This window comes from Sardina pilchardus, chromosome 8 (assembly GCF_963854185.1).
Source record: "Sardina pilchardus chromosome 8, fSarPil1.1, whole genome shotgun sequence".
NCBI classification, from domain to species: Eukaryota; Metazoa; Chordata; class Actinopteri; order Clupeiformes; family Clupeidae; genus Sardina; species Sardina pilchardus.
Genome location: NC_085001.1, coordinates 13,617,238 through 13,634,479, shown reverse-complemented (window position 1 = coordinate 13,634,479; position 17,242 = coordinate 13,617,238). Strand labels below are relative to the sequence as shown.

The 17,242-nt window shown below is 43.5% G+C and overlaps 2 protein-coding genes across 3 annotated transcripts; one reads left to right on the top strand and one right to left on the bottom strand.

Moving 5' to 3' along the window:
* Positions 1-117: 117 nt before the first annotated feature.
* On the bottom strand, positions 118-8,348 carry slc2a8 (solute carrier family 2 member 8). Its single transcript, XM_062542804.1, has 10 exons — positions 8,120-8,348; positions 7,327-7,489; positions 6,732-6,938; positions 5,797-5,896; positions 4,862-5,073; positions 4,152-4,301; positions 3,933-4,041; positions 3,505-3,681; positions 1,715-1,860; positions 118-478 (listed from the first exon to the last, which is right to left on the bottom strand). The coding sequence occupies exons 1-10, from the start codon at positions 8,191-8,193 to the stop codon at positions 332-334; spliced, it is 1,485 nt and encodes a 494-aa protein (XP_062398788.1). The 5' UTR covers positions 8,194-8,348; the 3' UTR covers positions 118-331.
* A 265-nt stretch (positions 8,349-8,613) lies between these two features.
* Positions 8,614-16,545, top strand: LOC134089546 (tetratricopeptide repeat protein 16-like). 2 transcript variants are annotated; one of them, XM_062544000.1, is made up of 13 exons: positions 8,614-8,694; positions 8,939-9,033; positions 9,464-9,636; positions 9,748-9,838; positions 10,001-10,144; positions 10,791-10,891; positions 11,308-11,437; positions 11,811-12,025; positions 12,983-13,260; positions 15,301-15,442; positions 15,554-15,719; positions 15,966-16,105; positions 16,304-16,545. In XM_062544000.1, exons 2-13 carry the CDS (start codon positions 8,992-8,994, stop codon positions 16,404-16,406), a joined length of 1,725 nt encoding a protein of 574 aa, XP_062399984.1. In that variant the 5' UTR covers positions 8,614-8,694; positions 8,939-8,991; the 3' UTR covers positions 16,407-16,545. The 2 variants fall into 2 exon arrangements, with proteins under 2 accessions (XP_062399984.1, XP_062399983.1); XM_062543999.1 differs by having other exon boundaries at positions 8,621-9,033.
* Positions 16,546-17,242: the final 697 nt, after the last annotated feature.

Sequence of the window (17,242 nt, the reverse complement as noted above, 5' to 3'; positions counted from 1 at the left end):
CGTTTGAATGAAGTTTCTACGTTAAACGGTTGAAGCTGAATTGGCTGCGTTAGAAGAAGAAGTTTAATAATAAGAAGACTTGGAATAACAGTATAGTGCATTTTCATGCACTATAATTACAAAAGATCAGCAAAACAACATTCCCTCTCCCACACACAATACTTTGCTTCACATGCATGCACTTGTACTCTCTCGGTCACACACACACACACACACACACACACACACACACACACACACACACACACACACACACACACACACACACACACACACACACACACACACACACACACACACACACACACACACACACACAGTTTGTGCAGTTCTAGCGGTGTCCTGCTCCTTTGAAGTGAGCTTGGATCTGCTCTAGTGATTTGCCTTTGGTCTCGGGCACAAAGAAGATGGTGAAAAAGACGTTCAGAGCACACAGGCCTGAGAACAGCCAGAACGTCCCAGCAGAGGTCAGCACATCCTGAAGCCATTAGAGAGAGAGAGTCAAAAAGAGAAGAAGAAGAGACTGTCACAGACCTACTACAGTATCATCCACCATGGTGGCATTTTACATTCTACATGGTTTAGTGACAAACCTGGCTGTGTTGACTTATAGTAAGTGGTACCGTTAATTTCCCAACTAGTAGTCGCGGCTCATACTCTAGCCCCTTTCACATTCACCGAATTTAACGCTAAATCAGCCGAATTTAACGTTAAGGCTGTTCCTTTCACATTGACGACACGGGGTGGGGAGTCAACCCGCCTCGGCAATCCAACCCGTCTCGGGGGGTAGTATCAGAGCCGAGCCGTGTTGAATATGAAAGGAACAGAGGTCAACCCGCTATTAGGGGTGTGTGACTGATGACGTATTTAGCCAGGCAGGAGGTTAAAATACAGGAAACACACAAGAGACTAGGATAACTTTAGCTGCTGTGTCCATATATGTGTGTCCAACAATCACGTTTTTTATGCTGAGAGTGCCCTGAACCTCCTTTTCTCAGCACTTCGGTCAAGTGTTTATTGTTGCTAGGTTAACAAAACCGTCTGCTGCCAGCAGCACGTCTCTCTAGAAAGTTTGCCTAATGATAGCTAACTAGCCAACGAGCTAACTGTCAGAGCAGAAGTTGTTCAGGACTCAGCACACTGAAATATGACTTCGACAGACAAAAGGACCTCATTTGGCATTCAAATAACATAAAAAGTGGCCCGCCATCATTTGGAAGCTAAACCACTTAGAACTAGCATGACAGTTGTGTTTATCAGTTTATCTCCGAGGTCCAAGGCATGCTTAACGTCATTGTTCACTCCCAAATTGCGTGTGACGTGCTGCTAGGCAACGCCTCCCATAACTCGCCTCTGAAACCGGCTTCAGACAACCCCGGGACCAGAACACGTCTACCGTTCACATTGCGAAATCCCCTGAACCCGCTATTTCTTAAACGCTAATGTATCGTTTCTGAATGTGAAAGGGGCTTCTGATTTTGCAAAATAGCTTCAGCTATGAGGATAATACACGGGGGCAGTTAATATGGTACTAATATGGTTTTGTTTCTTTTAACTTGTATAAAACACTGTTCTGCAGCTTATATTCAATGCGGCTAATGCACAGGAAATAACAGGACACCATGAACTTGTGATTCTAATGTGGATGTAATGCAATTACCAAATCTACTGAGTAAGTTAAGGGGGCCGTTTCCACCCAAAACAAAAGACGTACCATGAGATTGTGAAAGGTCTTGGTGACGACGAACGCAGACGCCCAGTTGGTCAGCACGCACAGCGAGCTTCCCAACCCTCTCGCTCGCGTGGGGAAGATCTCCGACATCACCAGCCAGGGCGTGGGGCCCCAGCCAAGAGCGAAGCCTGAGGAAGGGGACATTGAGTTTACCGCCATTGATCATTGATTCAGTATCAGCGTGTCTCATCAATAGAGTTAAGTGCAAATAACTTGTCTCTGCAGTGGCTCTGACATAATCGCTGGAAAAACAAAAAAAATAATCAAATGGCTTTGTCTAGCGGAGTTTAATCTTGTTTTGCAGCAGCCGTGTTCCATTAAGAGACTGCGCTGCGTTGGAGCGGAGCCCGGGATGAGGGAATTGGCGACACCACTCCCTGTAATTTGTCTGTGAGAATGTTCAGAGGGAAACATTACACAAGCAGCCCTAATGCGTTAACAAGGCAGCAACTGACTCTTTTGTGCTAAACATGGGAGCTCCAGTCTCTGAACACAGTGCAAAGACATGACGTGAAAACACAGTTCAGATCATGAATGATACCTAGATACTGTACTTCCTCTTTCATTTATCTTGCTGATTGTATTGTTTAACGGCACTTCAAGTCACCTGCACCAGATGACATATAATCTGTTAATTTCTTACTGTACAGGAGGTGATCATGGGGCAGATCACATCTCCCACAAGGCTACAACAGCAGATGGCTGCTTAACCTTGGCTTGTTGCTCGCAAAAAAAGCAATTAACAGTCTATCTCCAATCACTATAAGTATTTCCTGTCAAAAATCTCCTGTAATTGCCTTTTCAATTACATTTCAAGGTCATTCATACTTTTTTTCACGGTTGGAAAATGCTGACCTGAAACGATGCCGTTCATCATCAGACTATCGCATCATCTTCCTGTGATTCAGAACATTTCAGACCACGATATTTTGGAGTGCTGATCAGGACCCATGAGGAGCCCTTTCTATGGTCATACCAGAGACGGTTGAAAAAGCTTATTACGGTTCTTCAGGTACTTAAGTATCTATGGTCACACCAAAGGGCAGTGGATGGAAGTAGAGAAGAGACCCTCTGATAATAACTACCGTGTGTCCGTAGTCTGATATAGACTGGAATGAATGGGGAGGTTGTTCTCTTCTCTTCTCAAGTATGGGTGTTTGTCTCCACACACAAATAGCCAGCCAAGAAAATCAAGTTATCAGCCCAGCCCGGCCATGTAACATTCTTAGAGATGGACGGTGGGCACCTCACACTGTACTCTGACCTCATAAAATCCAACTGTAAGTGACTGTAAGTGAGAGTAATGAAAATAAACAGCGCTCAAAGGAAGCTACTTGGCATCACCTAAGCAGTTACATAATTGCCTAAGTTGTCTGCTGGGGCTGGGCTTGTAACTCGAGTCACCAGATGTTGCTTTGTGGTGCCTTGGCTGGCATCACGAGGTTGTTTATGCGGTGGCCATTCCAGGAATCATGTGATCTGTAAATCAACCGTCCGAGGGAGTGAAGGTCCAGAAACTACTAGGCAGTAGGCACTGTACAGGGATGAGCTTGGGTCACACTTAAGTTAGCCTAGCTACTTAAACAGCTCACGACAAACAGCCAAAACCAGACCAGACCATGACCAGAGCTCTTTCAAACAAAGAGGCTTTTGTTTTGCTAAATTATTATTTCATATAAATGGTTTACACATGACCGGTGCATAGGTTAACATTATTGGCACATTTCTGACCATTTTCCAATTGTATTCAATAACTGAATGGAGTCCCTTACCTGTGATGAAGAGGCCCATGCTGACCAACGCCAGCCACGCCAGGTCAGGTTGAGGGGCCAGGCTGACAGGACCTGGCGTTTCCATGGAGACCCCAGGCACCAGGGAACTTCTGTGATTTGGGCTTGAGAGCCAGAAGTAGACGCCGAACACCGCGGTGCTGATGGTCATGGCAACACCTTACCACAGAGACAACAACACGAGCAGCTGAGTTATGTGAACTACTGAAACATCTACAAAAGACTGCAAAACACTCGTCGCAACACATCTGCTTAAGATGATATGGGACAAAACAGACTATTGATGCATTAAAAGCATCAACATGGCTACGCCTACAGTTCTCACGCATACAGAAGTTAATTAGCTACTGGACGGGATGAGTGTCAAGCGTGTCCACATACATGGAGTCAGTTTAGAGGTATCAGTGTACCTGAGACGACGAGGAGGATTTTCCTGCCTGCCCTGTCCATCAGCAGAGCCGCCACGGCTGTGAAGACCACCTGGATAGCGGCTACTATCACCGTGGCAACATCACTGTTCTGCAACAGCAAACAGCAAACAAAGTGACAAAATTGCTTCCCAAAGTCAGTGAATGACATTCACAGAGAGAGTTTGTTACAATCTACACATATACAAAACCAATCTATACCTTGAAATGGGCCTTTTCAAAAATGGACTCAGCATAGAACATGATGGCATTGATGCCGGTGAGCTGCTGGAAGAGCATCATGACGATCCCGATAGCCAGGGGCTTGTAAATGACCGGGTCCTTCAGATCTGACCATCCCAAACTGTCTCCCTGCAATCAACAGAAATGTGAAAATGGCCATTAGCAGATCTAAAACAGTAGCCAACATGTAGTTACAGTAAATATGATCACATGAAGGTTTTAACACAGCATGCAACCGAAGCAGATACCACTGAAATCATATGACTGGTTTTGCTACACGTTGGTCATGCAACGTAAGCACTGTGACAAACTGAGTCAGGAGTCAGGACCCCTTCAAGATGTGTGTGTGTGTGTGTGTGTGTGTGTGTGTGAGAGAGAGAGAGTGTGTGTGTGTGTGTGTGTGTGTGTGTGGTGAAAAATGGATGGAATGACGTATTTTAAGGACTGATGAATGGACATAAGTATGAATGGGAGAATACAATACATGAGTGAGAACCTGCTTGTTATTGTGTCGACTTTGTCACTCTCTCTAGTAGCATATATCTCCTTTGTGCAAATGGATCCAAATATTATCCATATAATAATATAATATTCAATAGTACATGCACACTTATAACTGTGATTTGATTTCACTAACTGCCATGTATTTCATTTCAGAGCTATGATTTGTTGACAGGCGGCAGCCTCACCTGATCCTCCATAGCGGCGTCTATCCTGGCACACTCTTCCTCAGGTGAGGCGTCTGGCCCCCGCAGGAACCGCAGGGCCTCCTGGGCCTCCGCCCTCCTGCCCTGGGACAACAGGAAGTGAGGCGTCTCCGGCATGAAGCACATCAGCACCAGCATCAGAGCCGGGGGAACCGAGGAGGTGACCGCCAGCCATCGCCAGCCCAGGAACAAGCCTGACCGAGTGGGAGAGAGAGGGAGGAGGGACAGTCAAACCAGTGGAAGAACAAATCAAAGCCATCACAGACTGGGGATTGAGGATAGTGCCATACGATGTCAATAGTGAAGTGCTTTTGATACAACACATGACCTGTTTGTGTGCTCACAAAAGTTGCTCTTACAGTATATAGTAGACAAAGGTAGGTTCTCCGCGCTTCTGCAGTTACTGTAAGCGTCGATCTGGTGCAACCAGGCCAGGACAGATAGTGTATGAAAGGAAGAGGGACGCCGGTGCAACTCAGATATCTTCTTTAGTTTTTATTTAGAAGGTGCAAAACATTGACTAACGTTTCGATGTAGAGACATCTTCATCAGAGTCCCAGCATAGTCTCAGCTAAGATTTGCGGCCCCTGCTTGGACACGCTAATTATTCAATGTCATGGTAGCTGATCTAAAGCAGCTCGAGGGAGGACAGACAGATTCCAGGCTAGCAGAAGTCATATTTCAGATGAATTGAACTAGTTTACAGCACACATCCTCATTCCCCATAAACAATGACAACATGCCATTTTGACACTAACTTCCTGTTTTTTCACAGAAAGTAACCTCTAAATCCACACTATGGTCTACTGAGATTGACATTATGCAATGTTACAACCCATCTTATCCTGCGCATAGTTCGCAATCTGGCCAAGTAGAAACGTAAGTAAATCTGCACATAAAGAGCTGATGTTCCTCACCTGCTATGTAAGCGCCCATGATTCCTGTTACCACCATGAGCTGGACACAGGAGCCCATTGTCCCGCGGACACGCTCATGGGCCATCTCAGAGATGTAGAGCTAAGAGAGGAGGAGGAGGAGGAGGAGGATGAGGAGTTGGTGAGATGGAACGCATGTTTATTTAATTTAATTCATTAAACAGATGCTGTTTTTAAATCTCCTTTCTATGGGGGTCTCAAGACTTGTGTTTCGGAGGAAGTGGAAGTGTGAGCTTGATAACGCTGACACAAGCTGACACAACTCACATGAGGTTTGACACACAAACAGAAGCATGACGAGTCAGACAAACGCTTCATATTTGTCCAGTCATGTTTACTCTCTTCACAGCACACACAGTTTACTGGATCACACTCTATGAAATTCTCTTTGTACTTGCACATAGCACAATGCACAATGACACACTTTGACACACTTAAGTTCAATTCAATCTAGATTCGCCTACTATTAAAATGTAATAAAGGATGTTAGCAGTCAAATATGAAATCATCTGCACAGCACTAGACCAAGCTGTGTCATCTGTGATTGCTAACATGTGAGCAAATCTAAATACTGAACTAATGACATTTGTGAAAAACCAGGAATATATCTTTAGAGAAGATACTGCAAAATGCTATCTTTTATACCACAGCATTTCACAAGGACATGTCCAAACACACACAAGCCAGCACAACACACAATAGAAACAGTAAGTGCTGAGTGTTGAGGACAAAGGCAGTAGTCAGCCTTTAGCCTTATCCTTGCAAAGACTGACAAACACTGCAAAGAAGTGAAAATCTGTCTTTGGATATTGAATTCACGGAAACTATATTCACACAGAGACATTTTTATCCAATTACACACAAAAACGTTACAAAACACTACTTGTATGTCAGACAGATATATTTGCCAAACTTACGGGTACAACCAGAGAGGTGACACCACTCGCCAATCCCGTCAATATCCTCCCCAGGTAGAGCATCCAGTGGTTCTGAGCAGCGATGATGATGGTGAAGCCGAAGATGTACGGCATGGCGCAGAACATGAGGGTCAGTTTCCGCCCAAGCTTGTCCACCACCCAGCCACCCAGGAGGCCTCCAAGAGCCGCCCCTATGGTCACCACCGACTGCAAGGCCATCAACAAAGCCACACGACCACATCAACACAAAGGCCATGAGATCAAGTCACTTGTCCCTCAATTTGTATGATTGGATTGAAATCTTATTCTAATATCACACATATTTATATTTATTTGTCCAGCAGTGAGATTATGGTTTGGTCCATGAGTTAATATCATGAATGCTTCCATTGTGTTAGGGCTATTTGCATGCATTGTGTGAATACCTTGTGAACTTGAAACAGACATGTAGTTAAACAAAATTGTTGCATGTGCTGTATGTTATTTGTATGTGGAATCGATGTGTAGATATTTGCATAATCATCTATTATGAAGAAATTACTTTGAAACAGCTGTAGCCTGATACATAATATCAAGGAATGTTGTTCTGTCTTACCCCAAACCAGGAGGCTTCCTCTGGGTCGAGCCGCATGTGTGGGTCAGTGATCCTACGGAGATCCGGGATGGCAGGGGAGCTGTAGCCCAGCACAAAGCCAAAGCTAAGGGGACCCAGGATGGCTGCAAAGGTGGCCAAGTAGAGCTTGCCATTTTTCACCTTGCTGTCCACAAAGAAACAGGAAACAGAAAACAGGACAACAAAACTTGAGGAAATCTAGAAATTGGACTCGCAAAGACCATTAGCTTGCCCTTGGTATAGGTATATTCAATTAGTGATTTTACATGAACCTCTTTGAAAGTTGTGAAGGATTGTCTAGTATTCATGAATTACTGAATATAATGGTGTGAAATTTAGGCTAGTCTATGTGGTGTCAATTGTTTCCCATAAGCCTACCAAACAAATGGTTATCCTGATTGAGGGCCATTGGTCCATTGGTGTTTACTTACAGCCTACAAGAAAAACGGGCTAAAAATGCAAATCTAAAGCGAGCTTCCCCGCACACACAGGTATCCTTAGTGTTTTCAAACCAAATTTTATTGACTTCCAGAAGACTACATTTACTCGAAAAAATCATAACCAGACAAGGTTTCATACTACAACTTGAAGATGAACCACTTTTGAATGCAAATGCCCAAACTCATGTTTCCTATATAGAATACAGGCTGTCAAAACATCTATCATATCTGTGAGTTAAAAAAGCTGACACGTCCATTTTGTTGTCACTTATGTTAAGAGTAGCCTATCTTTTTTTCCAACAACTTTTTGGCTGAGGTTAGGGTAGGCTACTTACTCTAGGTAAGAGCTGTGTTCCAACTCCCCGTTCTCAGATCCCAAAAGAGGTCTCGAGGCTTCATCTCGATCCATTTGCTGTACCTTGTCGTGTTAACCTCAACTGCACCGGTGTCGTTTTCTGAAGCTGGGTCTTGCGACTCGCCAAAGACATAGCGTGGTTGCCTGAAACACACTGACTCTGTCTTCCAAAACAATCAATTCGTTTACTATGTCAGATGTCAGCTGATGTGCATGCTAAAATGTTTAAAAATGTTTTCCGGGAGCCTTGATTTTTCAAAATAAAAGTTCTTTCTGATCGTGTCCGTCACGCCCGCTGTAGGCTAAAGTTAAGAGAAGAATGGCCAATTAATTTACTCTGATTTTTTTTTCTCAATTAAACTATATTTACAGATGCAGCATTTGCACATAGCTGAAAATGACATTAAAAACGAATGTTTACGCAAGACCTTTCCACACTTTCTGTGCAGCTGTTCCCCTTCCTGCGTAGGATCACGCCCCTTGACTGGAATCTTAGAAGGCAAACTCTCTGAAGACATGACAGATTAATTTTATCTGTGGCAATGTCTAGTGCAAGTAAATGCCTTTCCAACCAGGTTGTCTCCATTTATAGCCTATGCGTAGGCTTATACAAGCTTATTTAAATTATATAAATGTAACCATTATGTCTAACTTTTCATCGGTGCCAGAACTTCAGAACAGCACTCTGAACAACACAGTCCTCCGTTTAGTTGTGCGTTCCCTTGGTTACACATCCCCTTACATGTTTCTAACAAAGATTTTAGAGCCGAGCGGTTTTTTCTGCTTCTGTGCTTCACAGATCAGGTGATGCACAGGGAAACGTGAATAATCTAACGTTACAGTTTATAAAAAATGGATCATGATCTGCAAGGGAGCAAGTCTGATTTTACCAAGGTCAGTTTTGCAAAGTGTAGGCTGAGTAGAAAACAGAATTGCTTGTAAGCTGTCTGTCTTTGACATAATTTCAGTGCGTGATTCTTTGAAATTTCGCTGTTTCTGTGTGTAGGCCTAGGTCTAGCCACATCAGAACAAACAGCAACCCTGATTAGATCAGTTTAGTACACCTAGGCCATCTCGGCATGTTGTCGCAATAGGCCTAACTTGATGAATGAAAAGCACAGTCTCGTGATGTTGTGAATAATACCTGCCAGAATGATCTGAAGAATAAAAAATCTGGCATCTTGAATGAGAAGGCCTAAGTGAGAGCATGTCTGAACATGTCTCGTGAAATTAGGCCTAGCCTAAATGAGAGGGCATATCTAGATAGGCCATAGCCTATTTCCATGCCCATCAAGTCACAGTGATGTGTTTTTTTTAACCCCAGTCAGATGATGGCACCACTTCACTCGCAACATCAGACTCACAGCATCAGAAAGCACCAGAGCATGCTTTCCCATCTATTTTTGGCAGCAGCAATATCTTCAGAATAACAGGAACAAAACCTGATCGACCTGACCTGTGTGGTGACCTCATAATAAAAAACAAGGTCAAATCACTGTGAGTATAAAAGGCAAATAAAAACAGATAATTGTTTATGTTCTGTAAAGTATAGTCATTGTATGGACAGTGAACGGATAGATGAAGACTTTCACCTTTTCTTTTTCCCAGCTGTGAGTCAGGGTTAGAAGCCATGTCAAAGTCACTGTTTGAAACTGCAGTAAATTGTTTCAACAAAGCCAGCTGTCTACAGCCAAACCAGGTGAGTGTACTGTAAATGACTGGAAAGAAAACAAGGTTACTTCCTCTTCCACCCTTTGGGTTATTTCAGAGCATGTAAAGCATCTTTCTGGGAATAATAGCCAGTGTGAAAAAAATATGTCTGAATAGTAGAGGTTAAATGAGCTGTTCTACTTCCTGACAGGTTCATTTGTATGTTGATATGGGAGAGGCTTATCTCCAACTATGTGATTTCCAGTCCGCTATCCATAGTTACAGGCGAGCTTACTATCTCGACTCAGAGGACAAGAGTATCACTCACCGTCTGGCATTCATCTACTACCTACAGGTACATTTTGTACTTACTACGAGTATGGCAGATTAGAGACTTGTCAGAGACTTGTCTCCACTTTGTACCGCTTGAGCTTGACAAGTTCAGTCGGTCTAACACACATCCATCCATAGGCCTACTGCACAAGTGCAATATGTATCAGCTAGCTGGTTTTGAGTCTGCACACTGTGCAGATGCACAACTGAAAAAACAAAACAATCTTGACTGTGTTTGGGTGGACACTACACAGTGCTTGGGTGGACTTAGCCCCTGCCTAGAGCCGTCCCTGGACACAACTATGACATATGGTGTCTGTGTCATGTATTGCAATGTCAAAGTGTAGTCCAAGAATCTTCTCTGATACACTTTTTTGTCACATGGAGTGAATGTCTTCCTCTCACAATCCTCAACCTGTCCTTAGTAGTTCAGACCAAGCTGTACACCATTCCCACCATTGAAAGATGGCTGGTGATTTAAAAAAAAATTGAAGTATATTTTTGGGGCTTTTTTATGCCTTTAATGATAGGACAGTAGAGAGAGACAGAGAGAGACTGGTGCAGGTGCTGGGGCCTGATGGCTGGTGATTTTGATTGTCATTTCACCGGAATTGCAGCCTCTACCTTTAAAGGCTTACCTCCTATTTTGTTCCTTTCCTTTTCCGCAGGGTCAGTGTCTCTATGACGACGAGATGTTTGTAGAGGCGCTTGAGTCTTTCTCCAAAGCGGCTGAAATGAAACCAAATTTTATGTCCTATCAGTTTAGGAGGTCAGTCTGAAATTTGGTTCATCATAAAAAAGAACAATGATAAGTCGTTTGTTTATTTAAAATCTTTGACCCATTTTGTTACCAAGCCAAACATCAACTGGCAATAACACAGTGCTTTATTCATACATTAAGCAATCTAATTAAAACTAATGACTTTAGAGTTTATTCTAAAACAGATATCTTCCATTTTAATTAATTTAATGATTTTAATTTAATGGATCATTTTTATGATGCAATTCAGAAAATATTAAACTTCAGTAAGGTCTGGATTTGATTTGTTTACACTTAATCAAAACAACCAGCTGGTACGTGTTAAACCAGCTGGATATTGTGATGTTCCAGGTCAAATACTGTACAAGTCTAAGAATAATTTCTCTCCCTGTTTTCCCTCTGTAATGTTATTGTTCAACGTGTAGCTTGGCATGCTTGACCGCACTAGGACGATACAGTGACAGCCTGAATCTGGTCAGTAAGTGGTTGGAGGTGCTTGAGCCAACATCAGATCTCTTTGTTCTCAAAGCCCGGCTACATCAACAACTCAACCAGGTGGGTGAAGAAATGACGTAGGTGGTTACGCACATGTACAGAAAGGGTAGCAAAACTAGATGAGTGAATGGTTCTTAGCTAGCAATGGATCGCAATTATTATCTGCATGACGGGATTCTCATATAAACTACAGTACTAAATGATTGAGGAAACATTGAATCATTCTCAGCTTTACGTCATTAAGGGACAGCAAGACAAAACTAACAACAGATATGTAATGACATTTCTAAATCACACACAGGTTTACAGTGTCCTTAAGAATCTTAAGAAATCCTTTAGAATATGACTCTTAATCAGGAAAATCAGTCAAATTATGAGCGTCATCAGTCGAGTCAGCCTCGTTCGAGCTGTAATGCCTGATGACTCCCTGCAGGTGTCGCTCTGCTACCACAGCCTGCAGTCAGCCCTCCAGCTGAACTCCACTTGTCCGGAGGCCCGAGAGCTCATGCGGCAGCTGAAGGAGACTGGGCAGCTGGTGCGGCAGCAAGCCTCCAATAAGGCCGTGGAGGGGGACCTGCAAGACGCTCTGGTGAAGATCAACAACGCCATTCAGTACAGTCCTGTGGAGGCGTCATACTTCCTGTTCAGGTGAGGTCTGCTACTCAACTGTGCGACACAAGCAGACATACTACATGTACCTGTTCAGGTGAGGTCTGTGAACTGCAACTCAACTGTGCATAATAAGCGGACATACTACCTGTTCAGGTGAGGTCTGTGAACTGCTACTCAACACTCAACTGTGCAAAATAAGCAGACATACAGCACTACCTGTTCAGGTGAGGTCTATCGTAATTTCCCATCTATTAGCCGTGGCTTATACATTGATTTAGCAAAAATTCTTCAGCTATGAGATAATGCGTGGGGGCAGTTAATATATTATTTATATGGTTTTGTTTCTTTTAACTTGCATAAACACTGTCCTGCGGCTCAACTGTTTTACTCACTCAACTGTGCATAATAAGCAGACCTTTAGAGATCACCAAAGGTATTGAGAGTGTAATGAAGTACCTTGTTTGTATAGAGTACTGGTTGGTGGGCCTCTTGGGTACCTGAGACGAACAGGCTGGACATCAAGGGCAACGTAACACCACAGTTCTTGTCAACCATGTACTGTGTGTGTTAGATTTTTTATCTTGTGTGAGAAGTCAATATACTGTACAAAAAGAGTAGCTGTGTGCACATCCCACCTCTTGGCAGGTGCAGGACAAATGGAAAGTAGCTTCAATAAAATTAATGTAATGTCCGCAGCACTGCTTTTAGCTCCCATTTAATGTTTTTAAAAAGCAACATTTCGACCCTACTGGGTCTTCATCAGGCCTGATAAAGACCCAGTGGGGTCGAAACGTTGCTTTTTTTAAAACATTAAACTGGAGCTAAAAGCAGAGTTGCAGAAGTCAATATACAGCCATTCTATTTGTCACCTGTGAATGAGTTGCTGGCTGATAAATCTATGAAAACACCACAAGCCGTTATAACCCATAACCCATAACCCATAGATGTGCTTTGGTGTCCGCCGCCAATTTGCTTGCTGGTCTCCTCCTCTAGAGGGACCCTGCGGCGCCGACTGAAAGACTTCACCCCTGCCATCGAGGACTTCGTGCTGGCCATCGAGCTGAACGAGTCGGCGCGAGCGGACGCTCTGGGCGAGGGGCAGGAAGGAAGCGAGGGCCTGCGGGACGAGGCGCACGCCCAGCTCGTGCTGACCTACAATGACCTCGCCGTGCGCTGCTTCTCCCACGGCTTCTACCAGGAGGCGGTCGTGCTGCTCAGCAGGGCCATCGAGGAGCAGAGGGAGGCGAGCGGCCTCTTCATCAACAGAGGAGGTGAGGGAGCTGGACAAGGCCATCAGCAGCACTCTTCAGAGGTGGATTGTCCTGTTATAAGCCCAATTCACACCAAAGATTCCCGACGCGACGAGACCGAGTTGCAGCGGTGTGAATTAGATGTTGCGCGTAGTTGCAAACCGTCGCAAAGTATTCAGCATGTTTAGTCGCAGTTGCAAGGTTTTAGAACGTCGCGGCTCGTCTCGTTGCGAATCTTTGGTCTGAACCCTACTTTACATAGTTCAAAAGATCTCCATAAGAACATTGCGTGAATCTAATACTAATTAGCACTTCTGTACTTGTGTGAGATGTTTGATCTATTCTGATAATGCAATTAGCCTGGTGCCGGTGATATAAATAGTGGCAGCATTATCAGAGTAATTGTGGGGTTAATATTGGTCCAACATACGAGTAAGTACAGCGTTACAGAGAAAAGTGGTTGAGGCTTTACACTACATGGCTTAAAGTCCACAGGCTCTCTGTCGGAATTCAGGCTGTTTAAAAAATTGAAAATAGATCATTAAAACATTTCTGATAGCTTCAGGCACAGACATTTCCCTTGTTTTAAACCCTGAGACTGTTCTGGATGTGTTCTAGAATAGGGAAGGTCAAGGGTCACGTGACTGAGTGGGGAGGGGAGGGCAGGCCTGCCTAGTGCTGAATTAGTCATAGAGGAAAGCGCTGACCTCTGTTCTTCCGCAGCAACTCTTTAAGACTCATTGTTTCGCCCATAGACATTTTCAACCACAGTACACACAGCACAGCACATACTGCATGCCACTGGGTCTTGTATCCAAATGTTCTTAAAGAATTTAAGTTTCCTGGGATCTGGGTCAGGTTTCCTGATAAAGTGGTCTTTTAATGCTGAATATTGTAAAGGTATACCCTACTTAAGCTTTTCTAGGCGTTGTTCCCAAACCATCTCTTAAGAGACTACTCTGACAAATATTTTAACTGTACCTTAGAAGCTAAATCAATGTTTATTATTGTCATTTCCGTAGATCTGAGCATAAAGTGGATATGCCAGATATGCCCATGCTGGTAATGTAGGGTGACCAGACGTCCTCGGTTTCAGGGGACAGTCCCCGTTTTTGGTTGCCTGTCCCCGGGAAAATACAGAAAAACCATCTATGTCCCCGTTTTTTTAATATAAAACTTGTATACAGTATATTTCAGTCAGATTGATGGTCAAAATGGAAATGTTTTTGGGAATATGTCCCCGGTTTTGGTCTCGGACATCTGGTCACCTAATGGTAATCATAATATCAAAAAACAATATCCAAGTCAAAATGTAATAAGTTACCAAGTGTGGCGTGTAAGACATTGTTATAGAGTTTAAAGGTACACTGTTGCAAGATTTTTACCTTTAGGAAGCCCCAGTTGATGGTAAACGAACTTGTAATAGGCGAATCGTTCACCTAGCATAGCTATACAGCTTAGACATAGCGACATATTCACTACCGAGAAAACCAATCATTCGACTTCAAGAGTGGCGGCCCAACAAATCTTGTGAGAATCGTGAAACATTACCTTGTCAGTGGATATAGATCTTTGGAGATAGTTTTCACAAGTCACAAGAAGTTCGCTATTTACAACAGCAGAATAAAATATAAATATATCAGGACTCTAGAGGGAGCTTTACAATCACCAAAAATACCTAAATCTGCGTAGTGTACCTTTAAAGGGATTAGACTCAAAGAGGATTGAGGCTAATTAACTTGTTCTGACATTTTTTTTGTTTTTGTTTGATGAAGCGCAAAATTTAATGCAATATATGTCGCACCTCTAAAACATTTTAAAGCTCTGAGATTGAGTTTGTTTTATTTGAAAGTTGTGTTAAGGTATATCCCAAGGTTGGTCCAGAACAATCTTACGAACGTATGACTTACAGAAGGTGAATGTAGCTACGACCATTTTTGAGGAAACATCAAAACCTCAAAGTAGAGCTTATGGTATGGCATAGCTTCCGAACAACGTTGAGTTAAGAAGTTTGGCCTCAACTTGGCCTTGTTCACTGACATTACTGTGTGTTCTGTGCAGATTGCTTCTTTAAGCAGGGGGACTTGACTTTCGCTCTGGCTGACTACCAGCAGGCTGAGGAGCTGGACCCACATAATGAAGCCATTTGGGCTCGGCTGGCAGTTGTACACAACACCCTCGGCCTCCAGAGCCAGAAGGACAGGTCTCTGACACAACTCCTTTGGTGCTCCAGAGAGGGAAATGTAAAATACCCTGGCTTTATCCTCAAATGTTTACAAGCTTAACAGTGCGTTGCATGTTTTCATGCCCACAGAAAGTATCAGGAGGCGGCTAAGCAGTTCTCATTAGCCATTAAGTACAACCCAGGAGTCAGCCAGTACTACGAGAACCGTGCTAAAGCACATTACAAAGGGCAGAAACTGGACCTGGCCAAAGAGGATGCTGTCTGTACCCAAATCCTGGACCCCAATAATCACCAGGCGAGTGTTCCCAATGCAGCTCACAAATGCAAAGGAGGGAGGCGGGAGGGGCGGTGCTGACTTCATATTTGACTGGATATTTCCATTGAAAATTTATTTTATTCTTGGACTAGACTTAATCCATGTATGGGACCTCCAACTTCCAACAGCTGCTATTCATCAGATGTGAATGTGAATTGAATTGTATACTGCGCTAAAGACGTGACAGTTTTAATTCAGAAACCTAAAACTGCTTTCTTCGTCCAGATGGAGCTTCTTCTCCTGAGTCTGTTCCCAGGATGCTCTCTGTCCCACATCCTGTCCAGTGAGACGGCCCAGGCTCTCCGGTCTCAGCTCACAGACAGCATTAATGCCTGTAAACAAGCGGTAACTCCTCCTGTGTCAAGGTAAATCAAGTCAAAGAACTTGCTCGCACACACACACACACACACAGATGTACAGTAAAGGTTCCCGTACTGCATGTCCATCCATGGATCCATTATGTAGGCGTACTCGGGACAGCGTTACATTTGTTCAGTCCTCGGGCTGATTTTTTTGTAAACCGACAAAATTGTGTTTAGTGTTGTGTTTGTGTTTGTTTTTAGACTGGCCGATGAACTTGACCAGTTGAAGGTTTTGGATGAAACAGATAACCAGTCAGAGGAAACGGTCAGTGACTTTGGAAATGAAGATAGTTCAGACGCCTAGAGACCATGACGAGTAGATTGTACACATGACTGCTTAACATTAAAGAGCAACCAGCTAAATCCCTGAACAAACACATTAGCTCTGAACGCTACACACAGATACACCTTTTGATTTGATTTTCTCAGACTCAGTGTTTGGACATTAAAGGGATAGTTCGGATTTTAAGACACGAAGTTGTATGGGTTCCCTGTCAGCAACGTAGTGCATCAGCACTGACTTACCCCCGACAGCGTCCTGTGAGCCGAGATCCAGCCGGTTTTTGATCGTTTTTGATGCCGGACTATTTTCTTCAGCAAGTTTCTGGGGTCACGAAAGTAAAGTGTTTTTCTTCTCAAAACCATATGCGTTCAACAGAGTGATATATTTGCACCACAAAAACGTTGTCCAGCTGTCAGTAGCGCGCAGTGATCGGAATCGCGAAAAATAAGTAAGTGATAACGAGGTTTGAATTTTTCCTGGACAACGTTTTTGTGGTGCAAATATATCACTGTTGAACGCATATGGTTTTGAGAAGAAAAACACTTTACTTTCGTGACCCCAGAAACTTGCCGGACTACTTTCTTCAGCATCAAAAACGATCTAAAACCGGCTGGATCTCGGCTCACAGGACGCTGTCGGGGGTAAGTCAGTGCTGATGCACTACGTTGCTGACAGGGAACCCATACAACTTCGTGTCTTAAAATCCGAACTATCCCTTTAAACACTTCTTTATGGAAACCTGTATATGTTTCCTTACACTTTGTTAGGTGTTATGGGGTTTAAAGTTACTGTAATGAGTTATTGTAAGTATGGGGGAAAGCATTTTTATGAAGGAAGTCGCTGATGTAGCATGCCTG

What these genes read in the sequence shown, in the direction of transcription:
- LOC134089546 (XM_062544000.1), top strand. Translation starts at nt 8,992, where the DNA reads ATGGATCATGATCTGCAAGGGAGCAAGTCTGATTTTACCAAG. An exon ending in TACATCAACAACTCAACCAG is followed by an intron (nt 11,438 to 11,810) that starts GTGGGTGAAGAA and finishes GACTCCCTGCAG; the next exon opens with GTGTCGCTCTGCTACCACAG. An exon ending in CCTCTTCATCAACAGAGGAG is followed by an intron (nt 13,261 to 15,300) that starts GTGAGGGAGCTG and finishes TGTTCTGTGCAG; the next exon opens with ATTGCTTCTTTAAGCAGGGG.
- slc2a8 (XM_062542804.1), bottom strand. Translation starts at nt 8,193, where the DNA reads ATGGATCGAGATGAAGCCTCGAGACCTCTTTTGGGATCTGAGAACGGG. An exon ending in AGGAAGCCTCCTGGTTTGGG is followed by an intron (nt 6,939 to 7,326) that starts GTAAGACAGAAC and finishes ATGGCCTTGCAG; the next exon opens with TCGGTGGTGACCATAGGGGC. An exon ending in AGACCTTTCACAATCTCATG is followed by an intron (nt 479 to 1,714) that starts GTACGTCTTTTG and finishes TAATGGCTTCAG; the next exon opens with GATGTGCTGACCTCTGCTGG.